Raw genomic sequence first — 16,160 nt, forward strand, 5'->3', positions numbered from 1 at the left:
CTGCTCCTCATGTGATAAGAGGTAATAAGCTTAGCTAGGGACCCACCAGCCTGTGGCAAGATTTCCAAATATGGGAGCTGCCTAAGCCCTCCCCTCCACATCTCTATAATGCTATGTGATGTAGACGACTAGGAGTCATAGAATTGCCTCTAACAAGATCCCATTGTGGAGAGACGTTTCTTTCAGTAAGAAAGGAAGGAAATGCCTTTCCTAAGAAATTTCTAGTTTAAAGTACACACACATACACACACACACACACACACACACGCACGCACAGACACACACACCCTATGGCAATCAGGTTAAAAATGCAGACTGAGGGGACATTTGCAATCCTGAACTTGGAGGCAGATGAACCCCAATGTGATAAGCAGAGAAACAATGTGAAACAGTCACGTACTAGTCCAGGCAGTGGGGTTGCCACCTGTCCCCAATAGTTAGCTGTTGAACCCAGCTGTGACCTCCACTCTACAAAACCCCAGCTCTGCGATGCTGGGCTTTAACCCGGGGCTCAGAAAGCAGCAGCCTCCCCTCTCTCTCTGGTCTATCCTGACAGCATTACTAATCAACGGACTCTTCTGGAGGGCTGCAAACAGGGCAGGTAGGCTGGACAATAAAAGCCCTCCTACAACGGGCTTCGCGGGTGGCTCAGTGGTTAAGAATCCACCTGCCAATGCAGGCGACACGGGTTCAATCCCTGGCCCGGGAAGATCGCATATGCCGCGGAGCAAGGAAGCCCATGTGCCAGAACTACTGAGCCTGCGCTCTAGAGCTCGCGAGCCACAACTACTGAAGCCCGTGCGCCACAGCTACTGAGCCCGTGTGCCACAACTACTGAAGCCCATGCGCCTAGAGCCTGTGCTCCGCAACAAGAGAAGCCACTGCAATGCGAAGTCCGTGCACCGCAACCAAGAGCAGCCCCCGCTCGCGCAACTAGAGAAAGCCTGCAAACGGCAACGAAGACCCAACACAGCCAAATATAAAAACAAACAAAGAAATAAATTTATATTAAAAAACCCTCCTACGAATCTTGAAAATAACCCCGCCTTATGTCTTGTGACGTCTAGTTGTCACAAGGCACAAGAGATTTTTCACATATATGGTCTCACATGATTCGTTCTCCCTTTGAGTTACAAAATCACATGTTACTATCACATGTTCCACGAGCAAGTCGATGCCGAGAGAGGGTACAAAATACGACCCAGGGAATAAGCTAGGAAATGACCGAGCTGGGATCGAACCTATGTTTTCCTACTCCCAATCTTAACTTCAGCTCATCCAGTCATGGCCAGAGACACATCCTCTGGCCAGCCCTCTCACCCCAACTCCTTTTCTTCCACTCTGGGTCAGCAGGGCAATCACCGCTGCGTAGACACTGTTGAATCAAAGCCCTCCTCTCCTCTTCCAGGAAAGAAAAGTATGTGCCTATCTGAAGTCAAGCGGTCTTAGGTGAGGGCTAAGAGTGTACCTGCCCAATCATGCAGCACATCTGTTTACATGGCAGTCAGCGAACCACACCTGGCTTCTGGGACTTTTAACCTCCACAGACAACCTTTCACTCTCCTAGAATCATGGCTCATTTGCTAATTAAAGGGTATTATGCACACCAGCTAAGAACTTGGAATAAGGACGCGTATGCGAAAGCATTAGCCCTGGAGATGGCACTAGGTATGCTTTGCAGAAAAAGAAAACCAGGAAAAATGATCCACCTGGGGCAGCCCCTCCCCACACTTCACTCTCTAATAAGCTAGCCACAGCTCATAGGGAAGGAAGCCACCCAGCATAGGACAAACCCAGGGAGAGCCCAGTAAATTAACCAAAGGGAGAGGGATACGCAGTAGAGAGAATGAATGAGAGAGAAAGCTGGTGAGCCAACTTCTCCCATAACCACCTGTGAGGTCTCGCTCTCCTCCGGTGCACCCCAGGCCAAGGACAAGCACACCTGCACCCCAGGCCAAGGAGCCAGGGTGACAAGGTCTTGGAATGAACTTGGCATCATGTCCGCGCCTTGTAGCATGGCTGCTCATTGCAATCAACGGGTGAAAAAGATCAGCCTCCTGCCTGGAGTATGCGCCAGGTTTCCTAGAGTGGGTGCCCTTTTGGACACTCTCCTGAACAGCTTGGCAATCCAGCCCTGAGACCCATCCCCTTTTCAATGCTAGAGGAGGTCATCCATTGAGAGTCAGTCTAAGGAGGGACACTCAACCAAATCAGTCTTGAACCTGGTAAGGACGGCAGATAATGACATGACACTTACTAAGTAATAAATTGTGTCCACAGGCAGCTTCATTATTTAAGAGACAACCTGGAAAGGTCAAAGGGTTGGGTCAGGTTTTACAGCCTGATCTTTGGCCTCTTGGGACCCCAGGGACCGAAATGATAGGCTAAGTACAAAACTGCAGTCTGGGATCAAAGAACCTTTACTTCTAAGTGGAACTTGGTCATGAATTGAGAGGAAGCCACTAGGTGGACATGTGGTTATGAGGATGCTTGAGAACTTGGTCCAGGGTCTGCTACCAACTGCAGTTGCTCTCGGTGCCACCTTCTCTCTCTCTCTCTGCTGTCTGCATGTTCCATGTGTGTTTCTGAGCTGCGTGGTGCAGTGGTGAAGCGGAGCGTTGCCACGGCACTAGAAAGCACGGGGTGGATACAGATAGTTTCAGCCTCCAAGAATGAGGCTTTTTCCCCAACTCTCCCCAAGCCACCCAAGACATTGTGCGTGACATGTTTTCGGATCCTGTTTGCTCCATTTAGAAAGGCTTCCAGGACTGCTGGTCCCTTCCCCCCAGCTCAGACCTGCTTCCTCTTTACCATACATACACCACAGCCTGATCTTGCTGGGCTCTTTTGCATGGATAATACAAAACAACTCCCCCAGGAAAGAGAGCTCCAGGGGATGCCAGAGGCAATGAGCCCTCCCCAGCCCCGCGCCCCACCCCCACCCACCCCCAGGCACTCTTGGCTTTTCCAGAATCAGAGACAGCGCACAGCAAGCATAGAGGCTGTGTGCAGAGACTGGTTGTAGCATTAAAAGAAACTCAGAGCAAGAGTCTGGTAGGCATTGGCCCTGAGAGCCGGCGGGGAGTGGATGCATCACAGAGAAAGGTAGAGCGTGTCTTAATTAGGCAGAGGACCTCAGACAAGAGCTGACAACAGAGTCCAGTCTCTTTGCAATTGCAGCACCTGCCACCCCGAAATTACAACTGCAATTTGGCTCAAGGCTCTGAGACTCAAAAGCTCTCGGCTCTCCCTTAAGGCGGCTTTGGGAGAAGCGGCCACACTGGGCTTCCGGAGGGTCCCACAGCACTTGATGTCCCAGACCCTCCCGGGAGCAAGGAGGTGTGGGCAGCTGCAGCCAGACCTGTTATGCCAAGTTCTGCCCAGCAGCCCACTAATTAGGCAGACACAGAACCCTGGCAGCCACAGCTCTCCTCCCATTCTTCCCCTGCCCCTCTAGGAAGCCCCGTCCCGAATGGGATCCACCTCCCCCTCCGCTTTTCCTCTTTACTCAGCTCCACTCTCCTCCTCCAGGCTTGCGGATCTCACAGCTGCTCGCCCCCTCCCCACACCACCCCTCTGTATCCACGTATCCACGTTGTTAAGGGATCATCATACAGACAGCAAACGAGCCTTTGAGTTTCAAGCTGAAACTCGCAGACCAGCCAGCCTGCAACGTTTCACCCTCCCAGGCATCTCACTGCCCGTCCTGTGCATGGGTCTCCACATAGACCCTCCTCTTTGGCCCAGGGACCCTGAACATCTCTTTGTTTTTGACCTGCCAGCAGACCAGACAGAGACCCGGGGTTCCCCTGGCCTCTCCTCTCCCCGCACGGAGCTCAGAATCCACACAGGAAAAGGAAGGAAAGAGACTTCCACACCTTTGCAGCATCACCTGCTCCAGCAAGCTCCCAAAGCCACTGGAACTATCCAGGCTGCCTGGTGCCCCCCACCCCCTTTCCTGGCAGCTTTAAGCTCCAGCCCAGCCCACAGGATGCTGTGCCTGATGCCACTTCCGAGCAGAGAAGAGAGAGAGAGAGAGAGAAAATGCCACCTCGTCAATGACAAGCTGTTCCAATCACACAGCTCAGACACCAAGTGCCCTGGACCACGGACGGCTCAGGCCTCCTCCCTCTGGGTGGGTGGAAGGCAACTCAGCACCTCTAGGGTAACGATCCGCCACCACGGCCAGGCCCCCCCTGCTCGCCCCGCACATCTGACCAGACAGGAGTGCTCCAACCCAGCAGGCAGACCTCTCCGACCAGTCCCAACAACTCTGGCCAACTACGCTCTTGGCCTTCAACTGAGACACTGCTCTCTCTCCTGCTCCAAAGCACAGAGAGACCTCGAACCAAGCCGGAGACCGCCAGCGTGGCAGTTCTCAAAAGGACTGAGCGCAAAAATGAGCTGAAAGCCAAGTACTCACTGTGGTGAAGTCCTGGTGGCCACACTCCTGCCCTTTGAACTTGCAGTAGAGCATCATATCCTTCAGGTCATGGCCCACGCGGTGCAGGAACTCCAACATGCTGAACTGCTTGGGTCTGTAGTGCTTGAAGTTGGCCTTTTGCCGCAGGGCCTCCAGCACCATGGGGTCAGCCAGGTGCGGGTCCGGGATCTGCAGGTTGACGTCCAACAGGGCGAGCAGCTCCCCGGCGTGGTACAGATCATTGGTGGTGAGCCTGGAGAAGCGGAAGCCGTTGAGGTTACAGAGGGTCACGGCTGGGAAGACCAGGCTTTGGGCCACCACCTCATCCACCTTGGTGACGTGCTGGTAAGAGAAGTAGTAGGACACCCTCTCAGAGCTCTCCACCAGCAGCAGGCCCAGAGAGCCCACGAAGGCCATGGCCCAGAGCACACGCCGGATGGTCAGCGGCCCGTACACGAAGATGTGGCGGATGCCGTGGAGGGTGGAGGTGTTGGCGAAGATCTGGATGCTAGAGGGCTGCAGGCTACCCTCGCTGGGGCTCTCCTTGAGGTCCATGGGGACCCTGTGCAGTTCCGCAACTGGCTTCAGGTTGATCAGATTTCAGGGAAGAGTTCCCAGTCCTCGGGCTCTGCTTAAACCTTGACGTTCAAGGGAGGGAAGGAAAGGCAAGCATCAGGCCAGGTGCCGTGAGTTTATCCTGAGAGCCCAGCCGCACGCTGCCAGGGGTGAGTGTTTATATAAAACCCATTCAAACTCTAGCTCCTGATTTTGTCCAGGCGATAAGGAAGGCTGGTTTTATTTAGGGAGACACCAAGGTGATGTGGAAGAGATGTGGGTGGGAAGGGAGAGCTTAGCCAATGGAAATAAAGTCCTCCCCCCTACACACGCCACTAGAGACAAGATTAAAAGCGAGAGCGAGGGAGAAAATGCTTAAAACAAGTCGCTCAGCAGCTCGGAGCCTGTTAACCAGTGCGTAATGCCCCGCGTTAACCATCCTGGGGATGTCAGGGCGGCCACGCTGATGCAGTGCGGCCGGGCGCAGCGGCCGAGCTTCAGAGCCGCTGCCGCCGCCGCGGCTCTGGTCCTCTCCTCTCCCCGTACTGTTTTGGACTCCGGATTCCGTTTCTCGCCGCCGGCCTCCGTCCCTCCTCTCCTACCTCCTCCTCCTCAAGGGCCCCTTTTTTTGGGCAGAATTCCAAAGGCAGGCGGGCCGCGGCTAGCGCCTCGGAGAGGCGGTAGCGCGCGGCCGCGGAGAGGCGAGGACCGGGAGGCTGGGAAGGATGCTGGAGGTTCGGAAAGGGACGCGTCTCTCCCCGCCCACCCGAGGAAAAGCGAGGACCCAGAGGGCACCGAGCGAGCCAGCCTCCCTCAGCCCCTCCTCCACCATCCTGCTGGGGGCTGGGAGAGGGCAGGCGTGGGGAGGGGTGTGGCGGGGGGCGGGGGTGTTGCGGGGGGGGGGCGTTGCTGGGGGCGGGGGACCGGCGAAAGTTTCTTTTTGGTCTTTTTTGGAGGGAGCTAGTGGGGGCTTCTCGCCCAAGGTGGGGAACCAGCCCTGGGAGTGAGGACTTGACCCCCGCCCCCGTAGATGGCAGGAAGGCACTTGGTAAACTCCCAGGAGCCGGGTATGGGGGTGAAGGCAGCATTCCTTCGCACCAATATTTGCTCCCGGGTCAGGCTCAGCCTGGAGCCTCCGGACGGGAGACGATGGAAGCGGGGAAGGAAGGGAGCTGTAAAAAACCACAGTGCCTCTGCTGCCGGCGGGAAGGGGACATTCCAGGGAATGAGGTGCCCCTGACAGAAGCCGAAGAGCCAGACGCCCCTAGGAGACCAGACGAGGAGCAACGTGTAGCCCCACCCCCCGACAGAGCTGTCAGGAGGTTCTGCATCTGAAAGAGAAAGACAGCTGGGGTTCGAGGTAAGGCTGGATGCCTTCCCTTTGGGCTGTGCGTGTGTGTGTTCTGCCCCAGGATTTGCCAGATGGAAACACAGCTGGAGCTATAGGTGGGAGAGAGGGATTGGGCTTTCAGCCACCTACCTCCTTTTTCCTAAAAATCCACTGGAAGTCAGCTCCTGCTAGCAGGTGGGTGTGGCTTGCCCTGTGCCAGGGATCAAATGGCTGGAACCTATAGAATCAATGATGCTAAATCCCCTTCAGGAGGAAAGGAACAGAAAGTCCCAGTGGCCAACCCAGTGCACACTCCCAGTCTGGGGCAGAGCCACATGGAGGCGCCTTGCTGAGCCAACCTGGTGTCCCCAGGGCATGCCCAGCTTAAATAACACTCCTTGAGAAGAAGGCAGTTTAGGGAATGTCCCTCTTGGTTTGTATCTACTCTGAAATGTTTCTCTATCCCATCTGCCCTCTCGCTAAACCAGAGCCAAACCAGGAACAGTGTCCAGATGCACATTAAATGGTTTACTGATCCTGGGAGCTCTAAGAGCAGAAGCGTCCTGAATGAGCAAAATGACAGAGGCCAGTTAACCTCATGCGTGTGTCATCCCAGAGGTCCCAAATCCCTACCTTAAGGCTGCCTAGATGGGGATGGCGTTTTCAAAACAGGGGTGCCAAAATTAACTAAGACTCTACCCTGTCAGGACCGGGTGAAGATGCCTGATTTCACTTAATGCTTTCAACCACCTTGACAGGTGTGTGTTATTACCCCAAGTATACACACGAGGAAATGGAGGTTCACGAGAGTAAAGTCACAGCTCATAAGTCACGGAGCTGGGACTTGAACTCAGGCACGTTTGCCTCCAAAACAGAGGCTGAAAAGCAAAGCCAAGACACTCCTTCCCAAATTTAGGAAGAGGACAAACATTTCCACCCCACTTCCCCCAACACACAAACACAAACTCACAACTCACCTTATACTACACACAGGCCAGCTCCTCCTTCCGCAGACGTGAAGCAGCCCTCCTCTTCCTCTCCACCAAGCCACATCCCTGGTGTCCATGTTTCTCACAGTGCCAGGCACTCCTCCTACAGGAAGACTTCCCTGATGCTCCTTTGCAGTCTTTGGCTCATCAGCCTTTTCAACAAGTCCGTGGATCTCTGACTCCATACCAGACACTCCGTTGGTTTTGGGGAAACAAAGAGGAATGGGACACATTTCCCACCCTTGATAACTCAGGGTTCAGTGGGGCTGGAGCCAGTGTACGTTTGCAAACTGGCCCTGTACACACAGAAGGCAGGGAGAGACCGAAGAAAGAGGCAGCCGCTCCAGGTTGGTCGGTGGCAGGTTAAATAAGCAAGAGAACGTACACACGAGGTTAGTCTTGGGCGCTGTGAGCGGAGTAAATCTCTGCACCCACCACCCAATTGCAGAAGTTGGTACAGAGGCCTTAAGTGGGCTCAGGCACATATACCATCCAGATGGTCTCAGCACCACCTTACTCTCTCGAGGCTGTGCCCTTAAGCAGCTTCTAGCTTGGGGAACGCACACTCCAAAGACAGGGAAGGCGAGGAAACTCTGATTGCCCTGGTCGCGTCCTCTTGATGACCTCCCCCAAGACTCCGCCCCTCCTCGTGACCCGCTCTAGTTTGCACCGCGCCCCTCCCTCCTCTGAAACGTTCCCGGGAAAGGTCAGCCCGGGTTTCACTAACATGGAGCTCGTTAGATGGTTATCTGGCTACATTGGAGGCAGATGCCTCAGCAACAATACAAGCACATGCAAGAGAAGCACGGGTTAAGACAATAATTCCCCAAATCCGTGGCAGCTTCTCCCACCAAGAGCCGCCTGTTCAGAACCACTGATTTATAAGTCTCCTAGGCTGGGGGCCGGAACACTTAGGGCATCCACTTGTGGCCTTGTGTGATTTAGTGAAGCCAGCACAGTAGCAGACAGAAGACTCACCAGGTATGAACACACAACATTCTGCTTGGCTAATGACACAGGTGCCTCCTGACCAGGCAGTGATGATGTCCAAGTCCATCCTATGTTGGAGGCCAGCTTTTCTCATTAGAGACATGTCAGTGTTCAGTAAGGACAGCCTTTGTTGGCCTTCATTCAGGGCTTGCTGGGGGATTTAATAAGGGCCTCCGTGTGTGCTACAGTGTCCTCCAGGCTGATGGAGGAGACAAAGATGGCGGCCAAATGATGGTACCGGTGGGAAACAGAACGTGTGTCCCGGGCCTCGAGGAGAGGGAGGTGGCAGCTTTAGGAACTTGACCTGGTTGTGCGCACCATTCATCTTGGCCAGGGGAGGCAGCACTGTCAGGTGTGAGGAGATGGACTGGGGGCGGGACAGGCCAGACCAGGACCCCACCTTTTCCCCTCAAAGCTGTGTGTTTCATTCCAGGTCTAGTGTGTTTCCACAGGCTCAGCCTGCAGCAGGACAACGGGATCCCAGTGGAGACTGAGTAGCTCTTCCTTACCCAGGGGTGCAAAGCAATCCACCCATCCCGATGGGATGTCCCATTGCAAATTCCAGTAGATGAAGCCTCTCCCAGGCGTGACGGGGTTTGGTATTCTCAGCAGCACAGCAAGCTAATCCACGGTGAGAGTCCGGGCAATGGGTTGTTTCCCACCATTTCCATATCTTTACGGGATCGGGTGCCTCGGCAGGGGTCCCCAGTGTGGTATATGGGGCAACAGGCCCTTACCTGACCAAGGTGGTGCTACCTGTTAGTAATTTTATCTGCCGCTTTAATATCCCATTTTTCCTTTCTACTGACCCTGCTGCTTGCAGGGTATAGGGGAGAAGGACCCCTCATTCACTGTTATTTCTTTTGCCCCATCTGGTACACCATGACCTCTGCAGTGTGACCCCCATCACTATCTATTCAATGACGGTATCCATCCACGGTACTCAGCCTCTCTAAGCTCCCCCGGTGGTGGCAGCCTGGTTTGCACAGTCACAGGGGAAAGCTTGGGTTAAGCGAGACGCAGTGTCCACACAAACCAGGGCAAATTTAGATCCGTCACTCACCAGGAGGGGGCAAATATAATCAATGTGCCAATCTCTCGCCACTGGGTACTCCAGTGGACGGCCCCACTCTCCTTCGGCAGTTGCCTTGAGCATTGTTTAGAACACATAGGACAGACATGCTGTTACTACATTTACCAAATCACTGTATTTCGAGGGCAACCCGGTGTCCTTGGCAACACACCATCCCACCGGAGCACCACGTGTCCTCTCTTCCTATGCACCCAACCCGCTGCATCTGCTGAAGGGTCAGTTGCTACGGCTTGTACCCAAGCTAGGGCATCAGCTTCCTGATTACCAGGTGTCAGTGCCTCCCGAGTCGGGACATGGAAACAGTGAGGACGGCCTCAGGCTCTTGCAGGTGAACCCAAATGTCTTTTCGCCTATCCTGACCCCACGGGGGCTTATTCATGATCATCTACCCCTAGGCTTCCCTTTGTCCAAGCCTTAGAACAGCCTGACCATCAGTGCAAAGGGTTAACAGCCAGGGCTCATGAGTGGTCACCAGCCAAATCACTTGGAGTTCAGCCCTCTGGCTGCTGTGGTTCGTTCCTGTTTCCAGGCGTCTATGTACAAGGCATCAGAGGGAATTTCTCCCACTCCCTCCCTACAGGCCACAGGAATAACGGCAGGTGCATTTGGAGAATGTACTTTCTCTACAGGGCCTAGGAGCACCTACCTTTCTAGAGACAGTGGGCTGGTGGACAGTGTACTCCCCTGCTACCAATATATGTGTCACTTAGTCACAGTTGGGGTTTGAGCCGAGACAAGTGTGTAGATGGAACGTATTCTCAACCTACCCCTCGAGAGGAAGGGAAGTTCTTACCAGGATGTGCTGTTCCTTTGTGAGACTCAACCCAGAGGAGCACTGTGGACCCTGCCAGGACCTGTTGTTTTATAGGAGTATATTGGGTTTCTGCCCCCTCCCAGAGCTGGGACCAAAATCCTAGAGGTTCTCTCTCCTTCTGCTGTCTTTGCTGCAGTACCCAGTCATACCTCTAGGAGTCCCAGACACATCTAACTCAGTTGATAGCCCTGCTCCAGAGATGCCCGGAACTTTCACCTGCTTCACTAGCATTTTTGCCTTCTCAGAGGCGGCTCACTCATCTGATCCCCAGTCCCACACTTTGCCAGGCGGTATAAGGGACAGGTGGGGGAAAAAAGTCCTCCCAAACCCCCAAATCCCTACAAAGGCTGGTGTCTCTTGCATGTTCTTAGAGGTTGGATGGGCTTGCACCTTGTTAATCATAGCTCCTGGGACAACACATCTTACCCAACCAAACGACTGTCAAAAACCTCATGGTAGCGCCTGGCCTTGAATGTTTTTGTGGATTCACTGCCCATCCTCTCCTCACAGATGTTCCAGCAAAGTCTGCAGAGGGACCCTGCTTCAGAGGCAAGTCTTCACATGTTAACATTCTATCGTCAACATAATGGATCCATTTTACTGATGTGAGGAAGGAAAACAGGGACAGGTCTCGGGCTACCATCCATGACATGTGGTGGGCCGTACAGTAGCCTGGGGAAGCCCTTGAAAGGTCCACTGTTGCCCCTCCCACGTGAGGGCAAATTGATCTCAGTTATCAGAAACCTGTACTTATCAGAGTGTTTCATGAATCTTCAAGATGAAACACGTTTGCAGGAACACTTTTGCAAAAGCATCAGAGTAAAACAGTAATTGTCTGTAAATGACAAAAGGCTTTAAAATGGCCATGGTTAAAAGTTTGAGGAGAGTTTGTTATAATGCAATTGACAAGGACGTTCGTTTATTTCTGTGACATATATTTTAAAATTATGGCTGATAATGTTATACCAGGACATATCAGGTTTTTAGGAATTTCATACAAATATACTGTAAAGAAAGTTTAGCATTTACTTATTTGACGGTGCTTCCCATGTAATTTAACGTATTTTTAAAGCCTAATTAGTTTAATATCCCTTTTATAAGGAGAACGAACACATCTTTTGAGATATTCCAGGGGCCATCTGGAAAATTCCAGAGTTCAAAGTCAATAAGAATTCATTTAGAATTTGATTTTTTTAGGAAGTTTGTCAAAAATATCAAAAGGTTTTAAAATGCTGGATTAAATAGGATCATAGTTCCCTGTGAAACAATACTTAGTTATCCATTTAACCAAAGTGACAATTGAAGACTTCAAAGGCAAATGCAGAAAGTCACATAGTTTACAAAAAAAAAACACTTAGCTGTTTTAATAGAGAAAACTCAGTTTCTTAAGTAATCAAAGATTTAATAAAGATAACATGAAGCACAGGAAATTATTTTGATAAAACACAGAATCTTTGTTTTCTAGGCAGATTATTTAAAAGGGAAAGAAAACCTTTCACAACTCTAAATATTAATCTTCTCTTCACATTAGTCCAAGAAAACTTTGTTCTTCTAGCAGATGAAAGAAAGTTAAGTTTTAGTTTTACATAAATATGCTATTGATATTAAAGCTTATTTTTCTTTAAGCCAATTAAATAGAGCTCTTTTACAAACTAATTTTGGCAATGCACTCCAGAGGTGCAAAAAAAATCACATATATATAACATTTATCCATAGACATACATAAACACGCAGACAGACACGGAGACCCCATGGTTTTCATTCCAAAACTTTAGCCATGGCACAACAATATAAAGCTCACCAGTTTATAAATAACAGTTGAATCCGTACGCTGTCTCTGACCGACAGAACACGTTCGGGTTTCCCTCTCAAATGACCAAAGCTTTCTACTGATATTTGTGGAGAAGACTTTTAAAGTTTGTATTTGCCCTTGACAAAAAACCTTATCGAGGATGTGGACTAGATTTGGGGAAAGGGACTTTCTATAGCAGTCTGTATTCTTTTTTTGTTTGTTTGTTTGTTTTTGCGGCAAGCGTGCCTCTCACTGTTGTGGCCTCTCCCGCTGCGGAGCCTGTGCTCAGCGGCCATGGCTCAAGGGCCCAGCCGCTCCATGGCATGTGGGATCTTCCCAGACTGGGGCACGAACCCGTGTCCCTTGCATCGGCAGGCGGACTCTCAACCACTGCGCCACCGGGGAAGCCCTATAGCAGTCTGTATTCTTAAAAGCCTCTTCTCCCCATCTTTTTTTTTTCAGTCCCAGACAACTGTGAGCATTGTTTACATTTCAAATACATGATGAGATTTACAACTTCAGGACTGAGAAAGAATGCAAGTTTTCTCCTAGGAGTTTTGGGGTCCATTTCTCTATTGTCAGGAGTCTGGGGTAATTACTATTTAAAGTTTTCCTTTGCATTAGGGGTCTGAGGACTCCGGTTCATTGTCAATCATGGTAACATCCTCCCCTTTTATCTATTTATTTTCCCAGGGATTCTACCTCTTACCTAATCAGGCTTTGTCGCAAGTGCTCAGTGTTTAATCTGCCGCAGCAGCTCGTGCCCTCCCAGCTTTGCAAAATAGCACACTAAGTCTCCATCTTATTATTCTGCTCTCCCACCTTGTCTGCAGCCCGAAAGCTAGCAGAGCACTAGATGCCTGCATGTCCTTCTCTGACCTCAGCTCCTCCTCCAACTTTCTAACTTGAGCTTTAGCCACTAGTTGGGTGGGCATCAGAGTCCAGCCAAACTGTCCACAGTAGGGGCCAACGATCCGTTTCTCTTCTTTGTCACAGGGCCCTATGTGCAGTTCATCAGACAAGCACATTAAAGCAGCTGGCATTTCCTGCGTGTCCAGATTTCCCCTGTGGATACCTCTTTTCCAAGACCCATCTCTCTGCTTTCCTGGCTGGCTTGCCAATGGTTGGTTCTCAAACGGCCCCCATACATGGAGGGCAACGAGAGACCAAGGAAAGAGTCAGCCACTCCCAATTGGTCGGTGGCAGGTGTAATAAGCAAGGGAAGGCTTATTGGGGGGGCTGCAAGATGAGTAGATCTCCACTCCCACCTGCCAAATCTTAACAGTTTATATAGAAGCCTTAACTGAGTTGAGTCACACCACCTCACTCTCTCAAGGTTGCACCCTTGAAATAGCGCCTAGTATGGGAATGGTGGGTGAAATGGACCTTCCAAGGACAGGGAATCTCTAATTGCCTGGGTCTAGCTGATTGAGTCAACCAGCAGTTACGTCTTCTCAGTGACCTCTTACAACAGGTAGAGAGACACAAGTCCCAGTATAATACACACGGTCCCTTCTCTACAGCAAGGAGAGCAAGGGAAATGGGTTCCTTGCCTAGCAATGCCCAGCTGGAAAACAAGTTCCTCCATCCCCCCCCCCATGTTCCTTCCACCCCCAACCTTACCTGTGCTGCCTTCCACCCTCTGTCCCCACAGCTCAGATCTGCTTCTCCCCTTGAAACCTCTTCTCTTCACACAATTATATTTTCTCTCAGTTCACACCCCACACATGCTTTCTCTTGTGTGCAGAAATGGATCTCCAAGCTGTTCTAATTAACCTCTCCCCCATTAAAACATGTGCACCTGTTAGAATCCCCACCGGTGTGTTTTGACCACTACAGACATAACACGGCTGCACAACATGGCAGAGTCATGCAGTCACCCTGAATTTGAATCTCCAATCTCCTGTGCCTCTTATTGTTCTGTAACTTTGGGGAAGTGACTAAAACTTTCTGGACTTCAGTTTCCCCACCTCCAGAATGGTGAGAATTATAATGGCTCCCTCATAGCATCTCTTGTGCAAATGAAATGAAATACAGCTTAAAAAGTCTCTGATACAATTTAGACACTTAGCGATTGGCTCTTGATGATTATTCAAGGAAGGTTCTTTCCATGTGGGTGTTCCCTTCCAGGTGACTGGGGGACCATTTAGAGCCCTTGTAAGTGTCATTTTCCCAGAACACTACATACCTGAGGGTATCACCATCCCTACCAGTAAGTCAGAGTGATAGAGATCCTTCCTGGTCCTCATTCTGTTCTGCTTCTTCTTCAGGCCCTCAAGTTCCTCTCAACGTCTTCTGAAATGGCTCTTGACCAAAGTTTTCCCAAACGGCCTAGGCATTTGGGGGTAAGGTGGGAGGATCAGGGAGAATGGCCATGATGGTGCATTTCATTACCAAGCATTTGGCTCTGTACTTGACGCTGTGTGGATGTTATCAATAACAGTGAGAGAGCGGTACTCCCAAAGCCCATTTTACAGATGAGAAAGCCTAGGACGCAGAGGAGAGCTACCTTGCCCAGAGTCTCACAGCTAAAACATGGCAGAGCTGATAATCAAACCCAGGAATGTCTGAATCTAAAAGATAATGTTCCACGTCCCTAATAAAAAATGCTTCCACAAGGTCTCAATAATGCAGACCAACATGGTGCCAGCTTTGAATATGAAGCATCTAAATTATAGAATATCCTTCAAGAAGTACCGCTGCACAGTTTCCTGGCATATATAGGAATTCAACTTGATGGCTAATAGAATGTTGCTACATAGCTCTTGTTAAACACCCTCTTTAATAGGTAAGACTCCTTTGCAATTAGCGGTCTGGTTTATATACAAACATCAGATAGTCCAGGATCCTTAAAAATGCTTTTGTGTTGTTCAGTTGGTTAAGGATTTCCGTCTTCTGATTTACAAGGCCTATTCACTTAGCACTCTGGGGTGTGTAGAGGTACAAGGGGATGGGGTTTAGACTGGGTGTATGTGGCCCAGACTTTCATGCTCTCCCTTAGTTTTGTGTAATAATGGTCTTTTTGATGCAGGCAAAATAAGTATGACTAAACACTAAAAAAATTTCCCAGATAAATTTATTTGCAAATAAAATAATTTAACTCCCTAATAGACAATGTGCCCAGATTTTTGTTGTGGTAAATGTATTCACTTATAAGTGAATAAATGAACGCATGGATGTATTCACTTATAAGTGAATAAACGAACGCATGGATGAATTCACTTTCTTTGGCATTGAGGCTGCTTTACCGAGATGCAAGGAGAGGGACCCTTTCCTAACCCTGGGGAACCTGGGCCCTGTCCAGAGCCCAGAGCCTGGAGCCCGAGGAAGGGGAAGGGACAAAGTCCCACCCCCCCAAACCCCCACCCCTCACCCCCACCACCACCCCGGCCTCCAGTCTCCTGCAAATAGTGACAGGAGGAGGGTTAGGAAGCTGAGATCTACAATCAGCTTGAATGCTGATTTGCTACTTAACGTTTGCTAGATACAAGTTGCTGCCACCATCACTCCCTAACTGAAAAAAAAGAGATGCATTCCTTTCTAATATACAGATGGCATTATTAATTATTATTTCAAACTCAGAGGGGCCTCAGTATACAACTTTTTCTCCTGGCAAGCCATTCCCCTAAAGAAAGGGTAAAGATCAATTGTTATAAACCAAAGCATTTTTCTGCTGTTGGTTGGTTTATAAATAAACACCTCATACAACAACTATTCCCATTTAGTTACTTCAGTGTACACTTAGCAAACAATTTGTCATGAAGGGTATACCAGGCAGGGGCATTAAGCAAAGCTGGGCATAAGTGTAGCTTGTTGAGATTTTATTTATAGTTGCTTTATTTTTTTTTTCTTCCGGGTGAAAACTACAGAAGCCAGGGCACACAGAGTGGACTTTGGGGGCTCAGCGGCCAATTGATCTGAGTCCTGGAATGGATACAACCTGCTGTGTGGCTGTCGGAAAACCAGGTGACATCTCTGTGCTGTTTCTTCATTTGTGCTAAATCACCGCGGAGGCCTCCTCCGGCGCCATCTTCCTCTGCCGCTGCAATTTGACACAAGCCCTGACCAAATCATAAATGCCTAGTTAACGGGATAAAAATGAGTTTGAATCTGGGATTCTGGTCGTTAACCCCATGTCACCATCTGCTGGAGCAGTGGGATGACAGGGCCAGGT

General features: G+C 50.4%; 1 protein-coding gene across 1 annotated transcript in view; it reads right to left on the bottom strand.

Annotated features, from left to right (window-relative positions):
• Nucleotides 1-5,161, bottom strand: part of ASIC2 (acid sensing ion channel subunit 2) — a 1,017,730-nt gene extending 1,012,569 nt beyond the window's left edge. Inside the window, exon 1 of the mRNA XM_022595987.2 lies at nt 4,424-5,161. Coding sequence (XP_022451695.1) covers nt 4,424-4,978 — 555 coding nt within the window. The 5' untranslated portion in view covers nt 4,979-5,161. The remainder of the gene's footprint in view (nt 1-4,423) is intronic.
• Between the last annotated feature and the right edge of the window lie 10,999 nt (nt 5,162-16,160).

The sequence above is a fragment of the Delphinapterus leucas genome, chromosome 19 (genome assembly GCF_059928025.1).
Source record: "Delphinapterus leucas isolate spDelLeu-1000000601 "Yukka" chromosome 19, BTC_Dleu_Yukka2, whole genome shotgun sequence".
NCBI lineage: Eukaryota > Metazoa > Chordata > Mammalia > Artiodactyla > Monodontidae > Delphinapterus > Delphinapterus leucas.